This window comes from Xyrauchen texanus, chromosome 50, assembly GCF_025860055.1.
Source record: "Xyrauchen texanus isolate HMW12.3.18 chromosome 50, RBS_HiC_50CHRs, whole genome shotgun sequence".
NCBI lineage: Eukaryota > Metazoa > Chordata > Actinopteri > Cypriniformes > Catostomidae > Xyrauchen > Xyrauchen texanus.
In genome coordinates, this window is record NC_068325.1 from 6,542,785 (window position 1) to 6,566,954 (window position 24,170).

General features: G+C 39.4%; 2 protein-coding genes across 3 annotated transcripts in view; one reads left to right on the top strand and one right to left on the bottom strand.

Moving 5' to 3' along the window:
* Positions 1-771: 771 nt before the first annotated feature.
* Positions 772-4,530, top strand: LOC127641323 (uncharacterized). The gene is made up of 9 exons (XM_052124254.1): positions 772-1,072; positions 1,938-2,027; positions 2,142-2,222; positions 2,405-2,470; positions 2,843-2,929; positions 3,034-3,206; positions 3,576-3,640; positions 3,851-3,951; positions 4,148-4,530. Exons 1-9 carry the CDS (start codon positions 817-819, stop codon positions 4,258-4,260), a joined length of 1,032 nt encoding a protein of 343 aa, XP_051980214.1. The 5' UTR covers positions 772-816; the 3' UTR covers positions 4,261-4,530.
* A 12,397-nt stretch (positions 4,531-16,927) lies between these two features.
* The window catches only part of LOC127641330 (ladderlectin-like), a 31,439-nt gene continuing 24,196 nt past the window's right edge, over positions 16,928-24,170 (bottom strand). Inside the window, exons 1-6 of one of the 2 annotated variants that reach the window (XM_052124288.1) lie at positions 18,754-18,851; positions 18,556-18,623; positions 18,297-18,382; positions 17,571-17,693; positions 17,316-17,430; positions 16,928-17,157 (exon numbers count right to left, since the gene is read on the bottom strand). In XM_052124288.1, coding sequence (XP_051980248.1) covers positions 17,090-17,157; positions 17,316-17,430; positions 17,571-17,693; positions 18,297-18,382; positions 18,556-18,616 — 453 coding nt within the window. In that variant the 5' untranslated portion in view covers positions 18,617-18,623; positions 18,754-18,851 and the 3' untranslated portion in view covers positions 16,928-17,089. Of the gene's footprint in view, positions 17,158-17,315; positions 17,431-17,570; positions 17,694-18,296; positions 18,383-18,555; positions 18,624-18,753; positions 18,852-24,170 lie in introns of those variants that run through there. The other variant, XM_052124289.1, reaches the window with a different exon arrangement.

A 24,170-nucleotide genomic window follows, 5' to 3' on the forward strand; every position in this document is an offset into this window, starting at 1 on the left:
GCGGTAAAATGACAAAGGATATAACAATGAAAAATGAATATAATGATGAACGTTTGAGAAGAAGAATAAGCCATCCTAAGCAGGCTACAAACAAACTCTTGTGCAGCGTGCTGTATTCTACGGAGCCCCCGAAGTGACCTGTGAAAAAAAAAAAATCTAAGATACTTTCGCGTGCGCACGAGAAACCGCCAGGCAGTTCAAATATACGCGAATTTTAACACGTAGACAACGCGTAGACAACACGTTGTTTGCACGTTGTTAACGTGTTGTCTACGTGTTAACTTTTCACGCGTTAACAACACGTTGTATTTCATGTGATTCAGTATGGCAAGCCGTTTTAGCATTTAAACCTTTGTTCTGACTATCTATAAATATATTTTAAGCTAGTAACAATTGTATTTTGACGAGTGATAATTATAATTCGCCTAGTCAGAATGACAATTAGAGATATCTGCAATTATAAGTGCACTAGTAAGAAATCCGATTTGAGATATCTGTAATATATTTTGACTAGTCAAAACTCAATTTAAGATATCTGTAATGATGTCATTGATATCTTTAAAAGACGCCGTCGTTTATCCACTAAAGGTAATTAGAGATATCTCTAATTCGATTTCGACTAGTCACAATTGTATTTTAAGATATCTGAATTGTACTCGCTCGTAGAGCGAATCCACTGTTAGCGTGGACGTGAAACTACATTTCCTCAGCACCACCCAGAGTTCCTCCCCTCCTCCCTAGCTAACCGCTAACAACTTTAGTCTGCTTTTGTTTTCCGAGAGAAAAGATATGAAGTAGTTCAGGGATTATTAAACGATGACGGCAGCTGTTCTCGACAAAATAGCAAGAAAGTGTCAACAAATTGAAAGAGCTCAAAGTCAGGGAAATTGTGGTGAGCGCGAACTTCGTGTGATAGATGACTGCTTAAGAAATGCACAGAGAATTTCGTATTTGCTACCTCTTGAGACGTATGAAGAATTGAACAGAAATCTGGATGAAATTCGAACAATGCTGTCAACGCATTTGCGGAGTGAGGGAACTACAGCTTTTTCCGTTTCTCGAAGGAGTTCAGGTGAGTTTCTGGTTTTTAAAAACTAGGCCTATGTTCTTTATCTGCAGTAACCGCATACACAAGCGAGGCATCTCGGAAAGCTTGTTTTTGTCTTGTTTATGTGTTTGTTTATTGTCTGCTCTCTACTTTGGTCATGACGGTAGCCATGGTAATACAACTGTAACTTTCCCCTCGGTCTGCACCTGCATTAAAAGTAGTCTAACCAGTGTACATGCTATGTAACTATTCACTTACAAAATTAATACAGTTGTAATACAAATTCAAATCTATATACCTATTGTACATAATACATATAGTTAAAAGTATGCCTGTACAACAAACTGTATGCCTACATAATTGTATTAACATTTTAGAAGAAAATAAGGATTAAAGAAACAATTATTTGAATGGCTACTGAAAAACGCTACTGATAAGGTAAATCCATAAAAATGTATTTGTATGTGACATTCAGATTATCACACATCAATGTACCTTATTTGCGTTTAAACACTCCAACAGGTCAAAGTTTAATTTTAATTTTTCAACTTTGTCTGGTCAAGTTCCATGACTCATAATAAAGAAATTGTATTTCTTCAACATTTGTACTAAATACTGAAAAAGTAATTTAAATCTGCCATCACCCTGTTTTTAGACCATTACCTTGTTCCATTCCTTCTTTTCTTTCCATTCTTATTTGTCACCATTTTTCTAATATTATACTGCTTGCCATTAGGAGCTACATGTCAGTAATTCAAATATATGTTACTTTCAATTGCAGTGGTATAATTCAGTCATCAAATTTCAGGGAATGGTTGGCAATATGAGTTTTTCTGTCATTTAAGTTGCTGTATGCTTCTGGTTTTGGAATTTCTTTTAACAACCACAGGACCAAATGCAACGCTGCTCCAGTTACCTGCACCCCCAGAACTGGCTAACACCGCCATTAGACAACCACAGAGTCCTGCATCTTCAGACAGTAATTTCATGTTTTTATTTATTCTACTTTACTTGCTCACAATGCAAATGGAATATAAAGTATTTTTAAGTCTGGGCTCAAAACAGTCTTTCAACTTTCCTGTTCCTTTTTCAGTTTCTGGATGTTCTCGTCCAATGCTTCACCGTTCACCCACAAGGTCTGAATCAACAGAAACATTTAGTCCAGTGTCAGCCAGTAAGTCAGTAAACATTTTTTTACAACCCTCTACATACACCTTGGCAATAGAATCGCCATGTCCATGATCAGTTGCATTCTTCATAGTTGTCAATTCTCCTACCTCACTTATAGGAGCAGCTGTCTTTAAAAACTTTTTCAATGAGCTTCAACGCTGTTTTTTTCTTTTTTTTTCTCTTCAGGATCTAGGCGTTCTCGCACACCTCAGCGTGGAGTTCGAATGCCATCACAGTCCGGTAGCAGAAAAGGTCGGACCTCCTCATCCAGCAAGTCCATGATTAGTTGCATTCTTCATAGTTTTTAAAGACAGCTGCTCCTGCAATAAGTGAGTTAGGAGAATTGACAACTATTTCAATGAGCTTCAACGCTGTTTTTTTTTTTTTTTTCTACATGATCTAGGGGTTCTTGCACACCTCAGCGTGGAGTTTGAATGCCATCACAGTCCGGGAGCAGAAAAGATCGGGCATCCTCATCCAGTGAGTCCATGATCAGTTGCATTCTTCATAGTTGTCAATTCTCCTACCTCACTTATTGAGATTATTGCAGGAGCAGCTGTCTTTAAAAACGATTTCACTGAGCTTCAATGCTGTTTTTTTGTTTGTTTTTGTTTTTTACTTCAGGATCTAGGGGTTCTCGCACACCTCAGCGTGGAGTTCGAATGACATCACAGTCCAGGAGCAGAAGCTTATTCCCCATGTCTCAAGCTAGTACGTCCATGGTCAATATTTATTATTGTATCATTCTTTAATAAGCATAAAGTAAGATTTATAAAATACTTGACAAAAATAAATTAATGTGTTTTCTTCCACAGAATACCAGAAGTCAGTGCTTGGAAAGCTAGTTGAACTTCTAGATGAGATAAAAAGAGTCGGGAGGCACTATGAGCCCCTGAATTCGGCTGTCCATGTTGCTAGACTAGAAACCTTAGAAGAGTTTGCTCAAGAAGAGGCACGTCTCAAGGACCGCAACCTCTGGGAACAAAGGGTATGATTTATACAGAAATTGGACTACACTCAATTAGATGTTAATTAGACTAGACCCCCAAGTCTCCAAAAAGTCTAAATGATCTATATTGTACAAAAAGATGCTTTTCTCATGCATCTGTTAACATGCACAGCTTTATATAATGTGTAATTGAGGGACACTCAGTGCTCAAATTTTCGTATAGGCGTATTTTCATGCCTTTTATATTAGAGGTATACTGTCCCATAATATTTTGCATGGACTCAACATGTATGGAGGAGTCAACATGACCAGTTCCCATTTAAGCTCAATCTGGCAACAGTCAGGATATTACCAATACCATGGGTTTATTCATAATGTATTGAGTGGCTTTTCATGTGTCATGTACAGGTGTCCCAGCTCTCAAAGGTGGGAGGGAGGAACGATAAAGACTGCGTCCATAAAGTGATGGACAGGTATTAAACAAATGTCACATGCTCAGAATATAGAATGTAATTATGCAGTTACATTTTTACTCATTGCCTGCTCTGTTTGCCCTCCTCTTAGCACATAGAAAAGCAAAAATGCGGAAAGAGATGATTCATTAGGAGTAATGCAAGCATAAAGGAATATTTGTAGAATGTAGGCATGGACCTCACCCTATGATTTTGTGCATGTATTCTCAGGCTTTTCACCAACAGCCTAATGGCATCTTTCAACATGAAGGGGCGGGGTAGCAGTGAGAAAAAAGCCTTCCAGGATACCACTTTTTACTCTGTGGTAAAAGGTAACTGCATTTTTCATGCATATATATATATATATATATATATATAATTAATTTAGCTTACCAATTGTATTTCTTTTGGAAAGGTATGCAAATCCATGCAATTGTCAATTGATTAAATGTAAATACAATGTGTAGGAGCCTTAATGATGTAAGACGGGGTTTATTCATGCACAATCTAATATATTTTCTTTTGCAGCTGCAGTAATGAAGTGGAGTAAAACTGCCACAGAAGTTGAAATCAGGGCTGCTATGGCTGAGACACTTAAACATGCTCCCGGGAGAGCTGGAGGTGGAGGTCGCAAAGTGTGAACATTTGAAGGGTACATTTTCTGAGTTGTTTTGTGTTGACTCTTGGAATGTGCTTTTGGAATGTGAAATCTGTGTTGGTTACTGGTTTATTGCACTATTTAAAAATGTGTTGTTTTAATAAAGCTATTCTAAGCTAACTCTAAAGCTTTGTTTCATTCATATGTTAATCTAAAATGTTATTGGCATATTAATGTGTTGGACTTGAGAATTGTCAATAGGCATAGAGTAAACGTTGAAGATTGACCTGTTTTCAACGTTGAAAAGTCGGGACAAATTTGACGTCTTTTCAATTTTCATTTTCAACCTTCAGTGGACCGTAATTAGACGTTGAAGATTGACCGTTTCAACGTTGAAAGCGAATTTGACGCTTTCAATTTTCATTTCAACCTCAGTGACCGTAATAGACGCTATACGCTTTTTGCTAGCTGGGTTTGTTCTTTTAAGCGGTGCTTTGAGATCGATGCAAATAATCTGTGTAGGCTACCGCAGAGGAGAAAAAACGGTGCGCGCTGAAAAAAATGCACGCAGTTTAATCGCGTTAAAAATAGAACGCGGATGCAGGTGGAATATGAGCACAGTTGAATCGCGATAAGAGAAGAATACGAGGGAAATCCCGATGCGCGCTTAACAATGGCAGATGTTAAGGATTAAAGCCTGAAAACAGATATATAAGCGATGCTAAAAAACTAGCGGGCTACAAACACAGACTCTAGCTAGGTGCCAGCAGCAACAGGTAAAATACACGCAGATGAGACAGTAGAAAAGCGGAAAAACCTGAAATGCGGTAAAATGACAAAGGATATAACAATGAAAGATGAATATAATGATGAACGTTTGAGAAGAAGAATAAGCAATCCTAAACAGGCTACAAACAAACTATTGTGCAGCGTGCTGTATTCAATGAAACATCAAGAGTGGTGCTTGAACTGATTAGACTGAATGTATGAGCATATCTGTGAGGGCTAAAATGTGTTAGAGCGCCACCTGCATTTAAGATATGTATACTGTGATGGTATGTGATAGAGAAAGAAATAATTTTTGTGCAGTTCTCTGAAAAATTAAGCCATTATTTCAGTTAGTCCACAGTATGTGTGAATTGTGCTCTTTTAAATTTGAGTGTGCAAAATTGTGGGTGGCAGCCCTAAAATGCACCAGAGTTTAAGGGGTTAATCTGGCATGAGGGTCCAAAAAACAGGTGCAGTCATAAAAACAGGTCTTAAATCTTATGTTGACACATGTATCGGACAGTGGTACAGTTTATATTTATGGCTCTGCAGTTGGATTCTGTTGTTGATAGCTGGATGAAACCGTCTCCAAAATCACATCATGAGAAAGAAATGTGGTAAATAAATGTTCTCATCAAGTCTAAAATTATATACTGTACATCTTTAATTCGTCAAATTAATGTAGCACGAGTTAATAGTAAGATTACACAGTGTAGTAAAACAAGTGCACACGCACTGAGCACTTTCTTTGAAACACAATATAATACCGGTTAGGGCTTCCCTTTGCTCTAAAAACAGCCTTAATTCTTCATGGCATGGATTCCACAAGATGCTGGAAACATTCCTTTGAGATTCTAGTCCATGTTGACATGATTGCATCAAACATTTTTTACAGATTTTTCAGCTGCACATGCATGGTCACAGAATTTCTCATTCCACCACATTTCTCATTCCTTTCACACCATATGGGCTGAAATATGTGCCACCAGAAACTGAATTTGAACCATTTATATTTGAATTTGAATGGCTAAACTTGAATAATTGCATTGAAAAACTGAATTTGAATCACATAATTTGAAATTGTATTGTTTAATTAAAATTGAATTTATTCAAAAACTGAATCTGAATTGTATCATTTGAAATTGAATTTATTCGTTTGGAACTGAAGTCCAATAAAATTTGATCCTCACTGAAAATTAAACTCTCTATATATCTTCACATTCACTTCTCACAATTCAGATTCAGTTCTCAAATTCAATTTCAAGTTACTGAGACAGACATCCGGGTAGTTGGAGGATGAAGGAAGAGCAATCGAGCGCAGATCGATAGATAGCGTTCATAGGTTGGTTTCACGTGACGTCACGCTGCTGCATCGCGAGAGCCGCAATTCAGATGGAGGGCAGGAAGTGAAATAGCTGAGGATCTGCCGTCTGGCAAAATGCCAATGTTTTGTGTAGTTTACGGCTGCTCCAATCGTTCTAATCGAGAAAAGGGAAAGGGTTTTTATAGAGTACCGAAGATTGTCACTCATAAAGGTGAGAAATGTAAAAAGCTCACAGAACAACGCCGTAAAAGTTGATTTTTAACGCATCGTCTGCGGTCGGGAGGAGCAGAGTCTGTTAATGCCCGTGTCTGCAGCGACCACTTCGTCGGAGGTATGTTAGCTAGCCAACGTGTTTTTTGTGTCTGTGTTTATATAGCATTAGGTTGTCATTAAATGCTCATTTACTTAGTAATGCTTATTAAGTTACCGGTAGTCTAATATGGACTTGATTGGGGCTTTTAGGTTGCCCTAAGCTTGTCTAATCTTTCGGAGTCTATTGTCCCATTGGAGTAAGGAGGAGGGATAATAATCAGTCAGTCCAGTACCTGAGCCCTCACACATGTAGTGTCCAATACCTGATCCCTGCTTCTTGGCTCTGATGATGATAAGTAAGAGGACATGGAGTAGTAGTACCTGAGCCCCGACACATATCAGTCTGTTAATATGTTTTCAACAAGTGTAATACTTTTATCCACTAGTCCAATTGTACTGGCTATATGTATTATATGTAATGAAATGGATTCTAATCTGTTATTGCACACCATGTTCTTGTTATTATAACAATTGTTGAAAAATCTAATCTTGTAAATAAACCACCATGTATAATTCTGTCTTCTCAATGGCATTTAATGTTTTCATTTAAATTATACAACAGCCAGAACTCACAAAGACCACACTCATAACAATAGTCAAAATGTAATCTTGTCTCATACAACCGTATTGATATAACAGCAATATCACACAGCCCACTTTCAAGAGTGCCTGGATCCTTTCATTACATTACACATGTGAGTTTGTAACTTGCTGTCCCAGTATTTCTGGAAGTATGCCGTTTCTAAAAAAGCCTAACATCATCCTAAAGTTCAAGATCGGGCAAAATCCTTTCAACAAAAATGTCATTGTGGTTCCACACAACAAAATCACAGTACTCAGCGTCTACAATGTGAAGCTGTCCCTGAACTTGGTAGTAGTAGTCATGAGTCCGGTCCAGCATGACATTATCCCCATCATTGATGAGGCAGAAGCCCTTTTCCCCAGCACACAAGCGCAGATTGGCTTCATCTTGGTGAGAGTGTGGACACTAAAATCACAGAGAGAAGGACACGTGAACAATAGATTAACAAATATATTTTCTGCCTTTTTGCTCAGTTTAGGACTTGAGACACGACTCAGTCTCGAGATTTAGGGACTTTACTACAACAGAGACTGTAATATTACCTTAATCTTGCAGGTGCCAGTTCCGTGACAGTCACAAGCAACAATCCCATCAGGGAGGACCCCATGTATGGCCACTTGGGGTTCAGCCAGAGACCACTGTCCATACAGGAGAAGCCTGCATGCTCCCGACCCATCAGCTTCTCATAGACTCCTCTGGCTTGTGCTTCATGTTTGCATCCATAACTGTACACAGTACACATGCAAAACATGAAAAGGAAATGATTACTTAGTATTGGATGTGTAGAGCCAGTTCAGTGATTTAAATGCCATTTCCTAACCCCTATACTTAGTTCTACTCCTGCATAACCATAGTCTTATAACCCTATAACTAACGTGCACCAAAGCAATGTGTTACTATACATTTCATTTAATATTCCACCAGTAAGATACATTTACTTAATAGACAAGCTTCTTTTTATCCAGATTATACCCTCTGTTGTCAGTGTTTCTTTTCTGGACATACACACTGTTTACACGAGGCCTTACCTCTGCCTTACCCTAATTCAAACCCTAAATACCTTGTAGCGGCTGTGGTGAACCTATATGCTTCTGGGTAGCATATGGCCTTGATCAAGCTCTTGGATGGTTGCTGTGGGTTGGTCTTAATAGCTTGTTTCAGCTTGGAAGCAGTTATGCGTCCAGCTCTTTGCCTAAACCAAATCCTGCTTGCACTCTGACTTCGAGTTGCCCTCTCTACAGCCTGGACCTGGGACATGATGAGCTCTTCTAGCTGGAATACCTGGCATAGCTCTCCAAGCTCTTTGGGGGGTAGCTGCAGAGTCTCTGGTGTTCTGTATTCAAGAACAGTTTTAGGAAGCATACTAGATTTGGGGATGAATTCTTTGTAGTAAGGCTCCCTAGCCATCAGTGCTGCACTCCTTGGACAGTTTTTGCTTAAAGTCTCAAAAAAACTAGCATATGTTTCTGACCCTCTCTTCACTCTTGGGCATGAAATTGATTTCCCAACCTGGTTTTCAGTTGTCCTGCCATCAATAGAACAGTCAAGCTTTTTTTTTTGGCTTTAGCAGAGAAGTCGATCAGAGCTACTGGAGCAGCAGGAATCTGAAAATAAGTTAACACAAAGAAGATCATTAAGTCCACATTTCTGTGGTCCATAACCATAACATATCTATATGCAGTATAAATCTGGCGTATATCCTATGGCTGTGAGCAAAACAGGTAAGGCTATCATCACAGGATTGAGATGCCAAACTGTGTTTATGTGGGTCTTTGCTGTCTTAGCTTCTCTTTGTCCAACAGGGAAATTGTGACTGACCACTTTGTCACAAGCTACACATGTTAAGGCAGAATATAGAATAGAAATAATTTAATAAAACCCCAACATTAGGTATGATGGAATATAATGAAAATCCCCTAAAAGAAGATGAAATGTAGGCTAGATGAAGACAAGCAATCTGCCTGATTAAGTAACCAAAGGGGCACAATATAAACATTAATTTAACATCATAATTTAGCCTACAGTTACAGTGTCCAAAAATACAGTGTCACCTTACCTTTTTTACATGTGATGGCATCAGCCACTTGCACTGCTCTGTTGTGCAGGAAGCTGTATCGCTTTCTTTCGAAGTGTAAATGTGCTATTTTTGTGTTCTAGTCAAACGGAATTAACTAACTTATGCATTCAATTCAAATGAATAGGGCTAGTGCTATGGTGTAATTGCCCTGAAGTTTATGGCCTTACATTATGCTAGCACCTGCCAAACACAGCGACACATAACTTACACGCTTACTACTCTCTCTCTCTCTCCCTCTCAGTAACGTTACTCTGACAATGACAAACACGAGGAGAAGTTATCAGGAAAAAAATCACACTGAAGACATGACCAGTCTACTTGGCGGCGGCTAACACTAGCTACGTTTGCAACAACATTTTCACCGGAGGAAGAGGCAAACGCTTAGAAATAATAAACACCAGGCAAAAATGTTGTTACAAGAGCTAGTAGGCTACCATAAAAACGTGGGATTATAGCTACTGTTTGCAACGTCGGGAGAAAGATTTAATTTCCCCTGTTTCTACAAAATAGCTATAACATTAACAACAGTTAAACAAAAGATCGTTAGATCGTAAAAAAAAAAAATTCATTACCGTATTTGTCCCAGCCGAATCCATGGTGGTGGTGGTCACGCAAGTCAGGCAAGCACTTCTTCTTTGTTTCATGGCGGGTAACGTACTGTGCTCCAAAACATTGGTGCTGATTGGCCCAAGAGGAGTCCTGTGCGCCAATGAACGCTCGATTGCTCTTCCTTCATCCTCCAACTACCCAGATGTCTGTCTCAGTAACTTGAAATTGAATTTGAGAACTGAATCTGAATTGTGAGAAGTGAATGTGAAGATATATAGAGAGTTTAATTTTCAGTGAGGATCAAATTTTATTGGACTTCAGTTCCAAACGAATAAATTCAATTTCAAATGATACAATTCAGATTCAGTTTTTGAATAAATTCAATTTTAATTAAACAAAACAATTTCAAATTATGTGATTCAAATTCAGTTTTTCAATGCAATTATTCAAGTTTAGCCATTCAAATTCAAATATAAATGGTTCAAATTCAGTTTCTGGTGGCACATATTTCAGCCCATACACACCATCCCAAAGGTGTGAAAGAGTGTGTGTCCAAACTTATGGGGCTTTTCCACTGCACGGTACAACTCGACTCATCTCACTTTTTTGGGGTTTTCCACTGTGAACAGTAGGCTACCTGATACTTTTTTAATACCACCTCGGTCGATGTTAGGGATGGGCGATACCACTTACTCCCCGTCTATCCCTTACTTCGACATTGTGTCGAAGAAACGACACTAGGGGTCTCTCTTGAGAGCCATTCTCATCATGAGAATTGGCAGACAGAATTTGCATGTTCCGCCCCCGGACATACGGGTATAAATGGAGGGAAATGAGTCTGTCCATTCAGAATTTTTCTTCGGAGCCGACCGGTTGTGTGATCAGCGAGCTGTATTCATCTCTAAAAGAGCGTATGCTGTTGGATCTATGGCACATATCAGCGGCTTTCTCCTTCTCAGTGCAGCTTTGCCCCCGAGCACTTCGACAGTGCTTTTCTAAAAGAGAATATTTTCTTAAAATAATTTATTTCTCTAAAAGAGCAATACACAGTGTCGTTGAACATCCTTTTCCCTTCCGCCCCCCCCGGTTCCTTTCTTCCCGGAAATGCATGATGAGCTGACTAGGTTGTGTGACTGCCCGTAACCGACCCCCTCGCTCATCCGCTCTCACTACCCTCGATGGCGGAGCGGTCCACGGGTACTCGGCGGTCCCCTACGTGGACAGAGTGGTTGCGATCCACCTGTGTCCTGAGAACGCCGCCACCTGGTGGGATCGCCCGGTGCTCCCCTCCAAGGCCTGTAGGAAGACGTCATCACTGACCTCCAAAGCTAGACAGGCCGCTTCTGCCTTGCATGCCATGGCCCTCCTGCAAGTCTACCAGGCCAAGGCACTTAAAGATCTGCACTTGAGTTTTCCTGACCCCGACGTGTTGCAGGAACTGCGCTCAGCGTCCAACCTCGCCCTCAGGGCCACAAAGGTCACAGCGCGGACACTCGGGCAGGAAATGGCCACCCTCATGGTTCAGGTATGACATCTGTGGCTGAACCTGGTCGAGATGAGGGACGCAGACAACGCACGCTTCCTCAACGCCCACGTCTCACAGTTTGGTCTCTTCGGCGACACCGTTGAGGACTTTGCCCAGAAGTTCTCAGCGGTGAAGAAGTAGACGGAGGCCATTTCTCACATCATGCCCCGTCATGCCACCATCATGGGCCGTGCTCCGTCTGCCCGGTGAGGGCGTCTTCCTGCGGCTCCCAGAAAATGTGCAGCTCCGCCCCAACCTGGGCCCAGCTCTCAGCCCCAGCATCGAGTGCCCCGCAGGAAGCTCATGCCCCCATCTCACAAACATCCTCCAATTTACATTTTTACATTTTTATGCATTTGGCAGACGCTTTTATCCAAAGCGACTTACAGTGCACTTATTACAGGGACAATCCCCCCGGAGCAACCTGGAGTTAAGTGCCTTGCTCAAGGACACAATGGTGGTGGCTGTGGGGTTTGAACCAGTGTCCTTCTGATTACCAGTTTACCAGTTATGTGGTTTAGACCACTACACCACCACCACTCCCTAAAAAGTCCTCCAGGACCCGGAAGGCTCCCAAATGTTCCTGAGTCAGATGACCCAGAGATGGAGATGTTTGCTCCAGAGCTGGTAAGCAGACAACTCCATCCCCCGGTGGTGTATCGGGAGGAGAATCTTCAGTTCAGTCTGTTTTCTTTGTCGCACCCCCTTCGGGCTGCGGTACCCACGTTCTCAATAAAAGACCAATATCCTCTTTCTCTGGGTCACCCAGCTCGCAAATGCCATTCTCACGGCATCCCGGTGCCACACCTCAACAGTTTTGGCACACCTGACGCGGACCCCCCACCTCCGGACCCAAGACTGCTGTCCCCCTGCCTGCCGGTTTAGATGAGTCCAGAGGACGCATTCATGGGACCTCCTCCTCAGTCACTAACCCACCCCCAGTTGGGTGCGTGGAGCAAGGAAAGTGCTTCAAGTCTTCCCTCAGCACCAGAGCCTCGGGATGCACCTTTGCCTGTCGACACCGTATTGCCTGCTCCCCCCCGTGCCGAAGCACCGCCAGGTACATCAAAAGCATGCACGTCTTGATCCGTTCAGCGAACACCGTGATGGTAGCTTACAAAAATCACCAAGGTGGTGTGCGCTCCCGTCACATATCACAACTCGCCCGCCATCTCCTTCTTTGGAGCCAGCAGCGACTTAAGCAGCCTCAACGTGGTAGCGGACGCACTGTCCGCTGTCCGAAGGTTTGAGAGCCTTTCGGGTCCTGGAGGATGTTCGCTGATTTGGGAACGGTTCGGCAAGTCACTGGTAGACCTGTTCACCTCCCGAGAGATCTTCTGGTTCTCCTGAATGGAGGCTCCACTCGGGACAGATGCACTAGCACACAGCTGGCCCAGGGGCCTGCGCAAGTGCGCATTTCCCCCAGTTAGCCTACTTTGCACGGGTGCTGTGCAAGGTCAGGGAGGATAAGGAACAAGCCATTCCCCCTACTGGCCCATTTGGACTTGGTTCTCAGATCTTGTGCTCCTCGCAACAGCCCCTCCCTGGAGAATTCCCCTGAGGAAGGACCTTCTTTCTCAGGGATGGGGCACCCTTTGGTATCCACGCCCAGACCTCTGGAACCTCCACATCTGGACGGGATGCGGAAAATCTAAGTGACCTACCACCTGCCGTCGTAGACACGATCAACCAAGCCAGAGCTCCCTCTACCAGGCAACTTTACTCCCTGAAGTGGCACTTGTTCTCAGAGGTGCGCAGTCGGGTCAGTGCTCTCATTACTGAAGGAGAGGCTGTCCCCCTCCACCTTGAAGGTATATGTTGCCGCTATCGCAGGCCATCATGACGCAGTAGACTGGTAATCTGGTATTCTCTTTTGAATGTTTGTACATGTGTTTTTTTTTTTTTATCTGTCACTCTATTTGCATCTGTGGACCCAAGAATATATTTATAATGTATACATTTTTAACTCTTATTCTTTTCTATTATCCGGCAATACATTTTTTTAGAATTAAACCGTAGTAGGCCTGTTCATTGCTGGTGTACATAGTGGTCCAAGAATAAGACCTCTTCACTCGATTTAGAGTAGAAAGCAACAGAAAAGTACCATAAATGCTTGGTTCACTAAAACTGATTTTACCTCCTGGCATTAGACGTCTGTCTCATCCATGATTGCGATGATTACTTCATACATTGTTTTAGTTAATGGCAGATCAGAAACACAACAGGAATATTTAGTGGGGAAATAGTCCTTATTTGTCATCACTCCCATTGCTGTAATATTAGTTCAGGCTCTAGTTTTGACAGCCTAACTAATTACATACACAAAATAAAGTTTTTCACGCTATAAAAAGGAAACATGGAGACAATTGGTCCCCATGCATTCTACACGAGTCTCCCCTCTCGTCTACCTCTACTCCTCCCCTTGCACTTCAACCCAAATCACTTATTGGACTTCTAACACATGTAAGTTCACACTATTGACTCTACAATAAACATAAACACACACATACTAAATGAAATACATTTTCAACACAACAACAAATAACTACTTAATTAAAACAATATACATTGCAACATTTATTTAAAGGTGCAGTATGTAAAATGTAATATTCACCTTTTTTGCCAATGTGTGAATGGCTTGTAATGCAACTTAAAAAATTAGCCCTTCCCGGACTTCCTAGTTTACCTATTAAAACCTGTAGACTGATTTTCATGCGAAGGGAGAGGGTAACTTTTGCGGGGTTAATCCAAAGGATGTGACATTTATCCACGCTCCTGAGAGCCTTGCCCCAGTCAGTAATAGCTTCTCTTCCGCTATTCAGCTGTGACAAAAAACTGGTTACTGGTTACTGGATTCCACTATCTTACAGATGGAATCCAGTAAACGGCCGGCTCCCAGCACAACACCGACTCCTACACAAACACAGAGTAACCAAAAAAACAAAACAAAAAAAACATTTTCTACTGAATCCCGTCTTGCTAAGTGGAAACGTGATCGTGGTCGAGCTAAACTAGAGTGAACATCGGCAGGGCATTTGATTCCTAGAGGAACCTTCGTTTGGTTTTGGGGATCAAAACTGACCCTGAATTGGTGTTCTTATTGGACAGGTTAGCTTACATAACTGCAAAGCATGTGAAATATAGTGCCATAAGGATTGATCTGTGTCATTTTAGCTAAACTGCAATAACACATGAAATGAATGCTAGACATTGTTCAAGATAATGCAAAAAGCTCCATTCAATAGTGTAACATAACTTGGTTATACAGAAAATATACACATTCTATTATTATAAAACAATAGCGCATCGATATCTCAAAATCACAGTTGTGATGGAATCACATCAATACTGAATTGTTTCAACATATTTATAATATAATCTATTTTATAAACAGCTACTGTCATCATCAACAAAATGTAGCTAACAGCAATTGATAAAGCTGGCTAACTAGCTACCGCCGACATATGCTATCGTATAAATGCAGTCAATGTATAATGCAAAGAAAAGTGATTACTTCAAACTACAGTCTCGCATAGTCAGACCTTTATCCACACTTTGTTTTAGCCCTGTTCCAGCACTGCAGAGTCAAAAAAATATATTGTCTCAATATTAGTTTGTAGTAAAACTGTGTGATTTTAATTATGCTACCTCATCTATCAGCATGATGCTGGTGAATCACGTTCAGTCTCTTTGTATTTTACGTCATTGTTTTGGTCCAAGCTAGCGCAACAGGCAGCTGGCTGCAGTTCACTTAACTGCCACAGGTGTCATTAATAACAAGGGTTTCTGAATCTTACAGACTGCACCTTTAACAAAAGTAAAACTCTTTAAATTATTTCCCAGGGATACATTCAGCTTTAACCATCACAAATATGTAATGATACATATGAAAGGGTTAATGATGAAACATAAGGTTACTTGCAAATTCATATTTTGAGTTTTAAAGCCAAAATGTCACCGAATTGTAGGAATGACCCTCCTAGTAAAATGGGTAATACTTTATAATAACACAAATTAATAAAATACTTTATAATACGATATTAGACATTGTAGCCTAAGAATCGTGTACAGTATATGTTTTACCTACTTAATAATTTTAATTGAAATGATTTGATATCAGGAGTTAAAAAGGCACCACTGAGAGCAGCAAAAGACAATTGATATAATTACGGGACAAACCAGTTCAATGGTCCTGCATCTGGGATGAGCATTTAAAACTAACATGGGTGCAGTGTGACACACAGTATTTTCACAAAGTTTAATAGCATAAGTTGTATTTAAATGCATTTGTATTTTCACATTTAGCAGCAAAGTAAATGTACAGTGCAAAATATGGTGAGCAAATATCCAATCGTGTCAGAAGCTACATTTTTGTTGCTTTGGTTTTAGAGAGAATCTCTATACATGTACTTTTGGAGCATTGAAATTTTGGGATCCATTCACTTGCATTGTTAAGACTTACAGAGCTGAAATATTCATCTAAAAATCTTTGTTTATGTTCAACAGATGAAAGAAAGTCAAACACATCTGGAAGGCATGAGGGTGAGTAAATGATGAGAGAATTGTATTTTTGGGGAAACTATCCCGTTAATGCCCTCCAGGACTATATAAACCAGTGAACTCAGTGAACCGTAGAGAGTACATGATATGAAGACAAAGCCAAATTCTGGAGATTTTTAGCCAATTTTGAAACTCTTTTTCTGGTCTGAAAAAACAAACAAATAAACAAACAAAAACAGGACATATGTCACCATACATTAAATGTGCTAAATTGTGAAGTCAAACATTTTTAAAGACCAAGCAGAGGAAGTCCTCGTGGCCAAATCACAAAACATTTGGTGTCTCTGTAAAGCCCTTTGTGTCTGCTTTAAGATACCCTAAGATGTACAATGGTGGCAAGGAGGGTCTTTGAGAAATTTATATAAAAAAAAAAAACGACATTTCCTCTACAAATGACAGCAATGAATGACTGAGTCTCAAGAGGATATTTTGACAAAATTGCAGCTTGATTGTAAATGACAGCCAATAAAAATATTCACTAGTGATATTTACTTTATTTTCTCATTTTACATCTCAAGCTCTTCACTGGCACTTTTGTAAACTGAAACAAATACACTAACTTTTGAAAATACATTTAGGGCAAAATTTGTTTGGTGTGGTGGAATTGACCAAAAGTCATAACTTTTGAAAAAAAAAAAATTATAATAAATATATATATATATAGAGAGAGAGAGAGAGAGAGAGAAATGGTTTGTTTATTTCGCTATTTGTTTAAATGTTTTAAACACTATAAACCAATAATTTTTATTTTTTTATAATGAATTTTCATAGTATAATACTGACAGTCTGGGTAAAACAAGACTAAATCAGTCAAATCTGTACATAAAAGTAATTGAAAAGTACCAAAAAAGAAATGATGACGGCCTGGTAAAAAGATCATAATTCAGTTTTAACAAGACCTTCATATAAAAACAGTTTTTTTTTTTTAAATCTGTTCATTTTTAATAAAAATCATATACAGTATATTTACATATTTTATGTAACTTTGAGTTAAACTCCACACGGCACAAGATTTGTTTTTCAATGCTTTTAATGATTTAAGAGTCTTTCAGAGATTATTTTTTTATATACTGAAAGATATACAGTCTCAAAGTAAAGTTACAGAATTATTCTTATTATTCTTATTTTTGCAGATACAGTCATAATATTGAAATGTATGAAGTAACAAATGATCTTAAAGACTTTGAACACAAAGAAAGCCCATTAAAGCTGAACACTGCTCATCATTCCAACGGCGTTGACCTGAATGGACATTAAATACACTTTTTAAAATAGGGCATGCCAATTTATATGTCACAGTACAAAACGTTTTTATTTATATTACAATTGAATGTGAAACTACCACACCAGGACTATAAATAAATATTGCATGGATTCAAGAAACCAGATTGCTTTCTTACCGTCCCGGCTGATCTCCAAGCAGTTCTCAGGAACATTGTTGTTATTGTTCGGTTCATTGGGGCCCCAGTTGGTGAATTCAAATACAGACCCATCAGTCCACATCCATTGACCATCCTAATGAGTAAAAAAGTGATTTCAAAGACTGTACTGCTGTACTATATTCTCTGCATTATTGCTAAGCCTCATGTTTATAGCATAGTCACTTTACAATGTCACTGCTTTTTTGTCCTCATTTTAAAAGTAGAATGACTTACTACTTCACCATCATGACCGCCAATCCAAGCACGTGAGGATACAGGAACTAGACTCAGTAGAAAATCATTGTCCAGTTTGCTCTGCACAGATGCCAGATTTCCATCAATGGTTTGACAGTTTTTCTGAAAGATACACAAAAGTATTAGTGACTTTGCGTATTAGTATTTTTGATGTATTCCTGATTAACATTTATTTAATTTTTTTTAGGGTCTGTAAATATTTTCCTCATTATTAGTTTCCTGCATTATTTATTTTCTAGCCTGATCTCATGAAAATTACTTAACTGTGGGAACATTTGTGCAAAAAGACATTAAGTGTTCGTTACACGTTTCACGGCAGTTTCGAGGTGAAATGGCCACAATTAAATTGTCTCCCTAACAGATGATGTTAATTCCTACCACCCTTCCTTAAACCTAAACCTAACTGATGGCATCATCAAAAGCAACAGTGAGATGAAAGCACAATTTCTGAAGCAACCACGTCATCCTGTAGTGCTCCTATGCAGGGACGAATTACCGACCAGGCCAATGGGGCCAGTTCCCAGGGGCCCTTGACTACCAGGGGGTCCTTGAATGCCCGGTGATGCCCAGGGCTTTAAGGCTGCACAATCTAGTGTGACCCCACCCGCTTGAAAACCCTTTTGGGCATGAACAACCCCCCCCAACAACTTTTGGTTATGAACAATGAACACTCCACCCCCCACACTCAGTAAATTTTAACATTACCTCTGCTGTTGGCCAGTTAACCTGCTGAGGGAAGTATTTGTAGCATTGTACTCCAAAAGGTTTCCATCCAAATGGGCACCTTTTAGCTGCACAGTACAAAAACTTTAGTGTCTTACAATATTCACAGCCAACAACATTTTATTGATTAATATTGTAAGTTATTACAGTTATCCATATCCATTACTAAACAACTCAAATTTGTGATTGTTCATTCCATCTTGAATGACAATGAGTTTTTGCAATGGAACATAAATGTTACCTGCTGCACTCTGTAGGGAGAATAAACAGAAAAGAAGCAGAAGATTTCTCAGCATTGCCATGATAAACCTGGAAATGAATAAGCAGCAAAGGTAATATGTCTGCACTCATACTGTATACTGCACACACAGTGAATGTTAAAGATAATGTTAAAGTTACTTGAGTAAATTTTGAGTAAAGTGCTGCATTCAAAACTTACCAGGTTTTTCAGATAGTTGCCTTTAGCTTCAGTGTCGATTGTGTGACGCTTCATGAAGAACCCCACTTTTATAATTGAAATGACACGGAGTGAACAAACATCATGGGATGAAATTGTATTTGATTGTCTGGGATAAGATCTATGTATTTGAGTACCATTCACCTTTATGTGTCCTGTCAATAACATGAATATGAGATGTTATCAAGTAAAACAATAAAACACCTTTATTTGCACTATTATCATGGAGCTTTGGAGATTCACAGGAAACGCATCTGTAAAAACGTCTTGTGATATTTTTGCATTTGCATTTATGCATTTGGCAGACACTTTTATCCAAAGCGACTTACAGTGCACTTATTACAGGGACAATCCCCCCCGGAGCAACCTGGATTAAGTGCCTGGATTAATGTGTCTAAATCTTTCAGTCAAACTTTTGTAAATTCAAGTCAAGTACAAAGAGTGCTGTTGTGGGTGGGTTGTATCACCACCTGAAAACATTTGACATTTATGCATGAATTAATTGTGGTAATCAGATTGTACTTGTTCATAATAATGATATTAGGCCACACCCTTGGAAAGATTTTCACTGAAAATGGTGAACGCAAAGGAAACATTTGCAAGGATTGCAAATCCTTTGCAGTCAATTACAGCCTGAAGTCTGGAACACATAGACATCACCAGACGCTGGGTTTCATCCCTGGTGATGCTCTGCCAGGCCTCTACTGCAACTGTCTTCAGTTCCTGCTTGTTCTTGGGGCATTTTCCCTTCAGTTTTGTCTTCAGCAAGTGAAATGCATGCTCAATCGGATTCAGGTCAGGTGATTGACTTGGCCATTGCATAACATTCCACTTCTTTCCCTTAAAAAACTCTTTGGTTGCTTTCACAGTATGCTTTGGGTCATTGTCCATCTGTACTGTGAAGTGCCGTCCAATGAGTTCTGAAGCATTTGGCTGAATATGAGCAGATTAATATTGCCCGAAACACTTCAGAATTCATCCTGCTGCTTTTGTCAGCAGTCACATCATCAATAAATACAAGAGAACCAGTTCCATTGGCAGCCATACATGCCCACGCCATGACACTACCACCACCATGCTTCACTGATGAGGTGTATGCTTTGGATCATGAGCAGTTCCTTTCCTTCTCCATACTCTTCTCTTCCCATCACTCTGGTACAAGTTGATCATTGTCTCATCTGTCCATAGGATGTTGTTCCAGAACTGTGAAGGCTTTTTTAGATGTTGTTTGGCAAACTCTAATCTGGCCTTCCTGTTTTTGAGGCTCACCAATGGTTTACATCTTGTGGTGAACCCTCTGTATTCACTCTGGGGAAGTCTTCTCTTGATTGTTGACTTTGACACACATACACCTACCTCCTGGAGAGTGTTCTTGATCTGGCCAACTGTTGTGTTCTTTCTTTTTAAGAATGTTCCAAACAGTTGATTTGGCCAAACCTAATGTTTTTGCTATCTCTCTGATGGGTTTGTTTTGATTTTTCAGCCTAATGATGGCTTGCTTCACTGATAGTGACAGCTCTTTGGATCTCATATTGAGAGTTGACCGCAACAGATTCCAAATGCAAATAGCACACTTGAAATGAACTCTGGACCTTTTCTCTGCTCCTTGTAAATGGGATAATGAGGGAATAACACACACCTGGCCATGGAACAGCTGAGCAGCCAATTGTCCCATTTACTTTTGGTCCCTTAAAAAGTGGGAGGCACATATACAAACTGTTGTAATTCCTACACCGTTCACCTGATTTGGATGTAAATACCCTCAAATTAAAGCTGAAAGTCTGCAGTTAAAGCACATCTTGTTCGTTTCATTTCAAATCCATTGTGGTGGTGTATAGAGCCAAAAAGATTAGAATTGTGTCGATGTCCCAATATTTATGGACCTGACTGTATATTTAAGATTTACATATCCTGATAAGAGATTTCATCATTTTAATATTTACATGTATACCTTTCATTAAATAAATATGCAGTATACCGGAGATCCTGTTGCACTTTCAACAAAGAAATGATCAATCCTTCCTTATTTAACCTTTCCACTCCCATTTCAGTATAGATAATTGTTAGATAGACTTCCATTTTAAACTGATTACAATTTTGATAGGCTTAGTAAAAATGTTTATAGTTTTAAATGTATGTAATTCTCAGCTCAAATATAATATGCTTTGCATTACAGCATCGTAAATTGTGTTTCCACATGTCACCCAGAACATCTTTGACAAAAATAAGTGCTAAATGATTGGATTCCTCTTTTTCCCCATGCAATTAAGAGTTTAGAGTTACATTCTCACAGTGTCCCTTGATTTATTGTCCACTCTGTTTTGTCATGATACTATGACCTTTAATTGAAGATATATCTTATGAAATTATATCACACACACACACACACAGTTGTTTGAAGTGTGTAACTCTTTTATTTTATTTATATTTTCCTTTCTTTTGTGGTGTGTCATATGTGGTCAAGTATATGTCCACCCTGTTATGAGAAGATATAAGGGACATTAATTAGTGTGTGTGAGTGTTTAAGTGTGTGTGTTTGTTGTTTGTGTTTTTGTGTGTGCGTGTTTGTGTGACAAACACATGGTGTCACTCAGTGTAAACAGACATCTTGTTTATAGATATGTTGACATGTTTGTATATGAGTTTCAACTTGTTATTGTAATGTTTTGTGACAATTTGGCTGTTTGTTTTATTAAACAAATGTTTTGTGTGCTTAAAAAAAACTGTTGAAGTTGCTGTTTATGTGACTTTAAATGACAAGCGTATCCTAATGTCGATAGAAATGGCTGCCTGTATTGGACGAGCATATATCACGGATGTATTGACTGTGCGTATGAAAATAAATTTATTTTATTAAATAAAGATGGTTTGTGACAGCCTCTCACTTAAAAATAGCTTCAAGGGTTTTCATTGGAACAGTTTGCATTTTGTAAAAATTAGACAAAATGCGAATAAAGAAAATAGAAATCCTTGCCCGTTTCCATCCAGTATCTAACTGATCTGATCTAACCATCACGTTTTCTTGAGGGAGCCCGCCTTGTCACGATGGAGCAGCTGAATTACTTTATTTGCTGGATCGGTACAATTATACCTTGTTTTATAAAATGCTGCCAGGAGACGCCACGTAATAAGTGTAATATCTGATATAAAGAGGGCTGATATGGGCTGCTATGCCCACGCTCCACCAGCCTGCGCATATCTGGGAGCACCCGCACTCAAAACTGTTCTGGTATATTGTGAGGACCCACTTTGGGTTAACCATTTCCAAATGTCAAGGACCAATCTGTCCTTTGAAAATCAAATTACAAATGTTTGTAGAACAGCATTCTTCCACCTAAGAAATATTGCTAAATTAAGGCATATGCTCTCGGTTGCTGATGCCGAAAAACGAATTCATGCGTTCATGACCTCAAGACTAGATTATTGTAATGCATTACTGGGAGGATGTCCAGCAAGATCAATAAATAAACTTCAATTGGTTCAAAATGCAGCAGCCAGAGTGCTGACGAGAACCAAGAAATATGATCATATTAGCCCCATTTTATCATCGTTACATTGGCTACTTGTTAAATTCCATATTGATTTTAAAATTCTGTTAACTACGTACAAAGCTTTGAATGGTCTAGCTCCGCAGTACTTAAGTGATCTTCTACCACGCTATATTCCAACACGTTCATTAAGATCGCAAAATTCTGGCCTATTAATAGTTCCTAGAATATCAAAATCCACTAAAGGAGGAAGATCCTTTTCATATTTGGCTCCTAAACTATGGAATAGTCTCCCAAACACTGTTCGAGATGCAGACACACTCTCTCAGTTTAAGTCTAGACTAAAGACTCATCTATTTAGCCAGGCATACACCTCATTTATCCTTCAACCCGCAATTAGGCTGCTTTAGTTGGGTCTGCCGGAACCAGAAACCAGAAACATTGAGCATGATCTCTAACTCTGCAATAAATTAAATGGCATCTACGCTTACATCTTTTTATTTGTTTCCCTGTCTCAACCACGGGACTCCTATCCTGAGGTCACCAGAACCGGCTGGATCCAGCATCATTCCTGCTTCATGTTGGACTCCACTGCTACATGTCACAGAATGATGATGACTAAATGCAGCCGGTGCCAAACATCACTTCAATCTATTATGACGGACTTCAGAGGATGAAATGATGCCAACTCCAACCTACATCACCTCAGTCTATTTATGGACTACAATCTTGAAATGGAATGCATAGACTAACTATTGCCAACAAAAGCCTTCATCAGCCAATTAACAAGGACAATTGCATCTATGTGAACTTCTGCAATTAATCAAGATGGACTTCAAAGACTTTGGTCATTAATCTTACAGTTCAAACACAATCGATGTTTAATCACTGACCCTTAACACTTAGTTTAATCATTTTAAACCATGATTTTACCTATACATAATTAATAATTACATTACATTCATAATGTTAGCCAGAGGGGAACTGGCCCCCACAGTGAGTCTGGTTTCTCCCAAGGTTATTTTTCTCCCTTAATCAACATCTTGTGGAGTTTTGTGTTCCTTGCCACAGTCGCCTACAGCTTGCTCACTGGGGTTATTAACTCTTTCCCCGCCAGCGTTTTTAAAAAAAAGTTGCCAGCCACCGCCAGGGTTTTTGACGATTTTCGCTAAATTTTAATGGCCCGCAGAATATTTTCTTCCATGACTATATGAAGATGCTATATATCACAATGAAGATCTGAGCATCTGCTTTTAGGCAAAAACCGATTTTATTTTATCTTCATTTGTTCTTTTTTTATTGCGACTTGAACAGAGGTCGGTTTTGTCAAAAAACAACATTTCAGACAAAAAGCTGATAAAAAGGCATGTTTATGTCTGATATTTTGAGCTTCTCATACTCCACTTCTTCATGTTTGAGACGATCGCAGTCTGTTTCTTTGATCAAAGAGTTGCGTACTCTTTCAAAACATGCGCAGGGGTCTTCCTTACCGTATAACACCTAAAACACGGAAACCCGGAAAATTCCGTGTTTGGCGGGGAAGCGTTTTTTCATAAAACACGGAAAATTCCGTGTTTGGCGGGGAAAGAGTTAATACAATTATCATTTAATTATTTTTAAACACTATTAAAAATCGTATTTTATCTAAATTACACAATGATGATTAATCGACTTTATAGACATTAAAGTTTTTTCGTCTGTTAATGCTGATATTCTGTAAAGCTGCTTTGAAATGATGTGTGTTGTGAAAGGTGCTATACAAATAAAATTGACTTGACTTGACTTTGTTCAAAGAATTGTGTGCCTAGGATGGACCTGTTGTTAGGCCAGTCACATCAAGCTCTCCCACACTCACTTAATTTGTGCACAGAACATACTTTAGGAACTACATACTTTAGGAACTGCAAGACG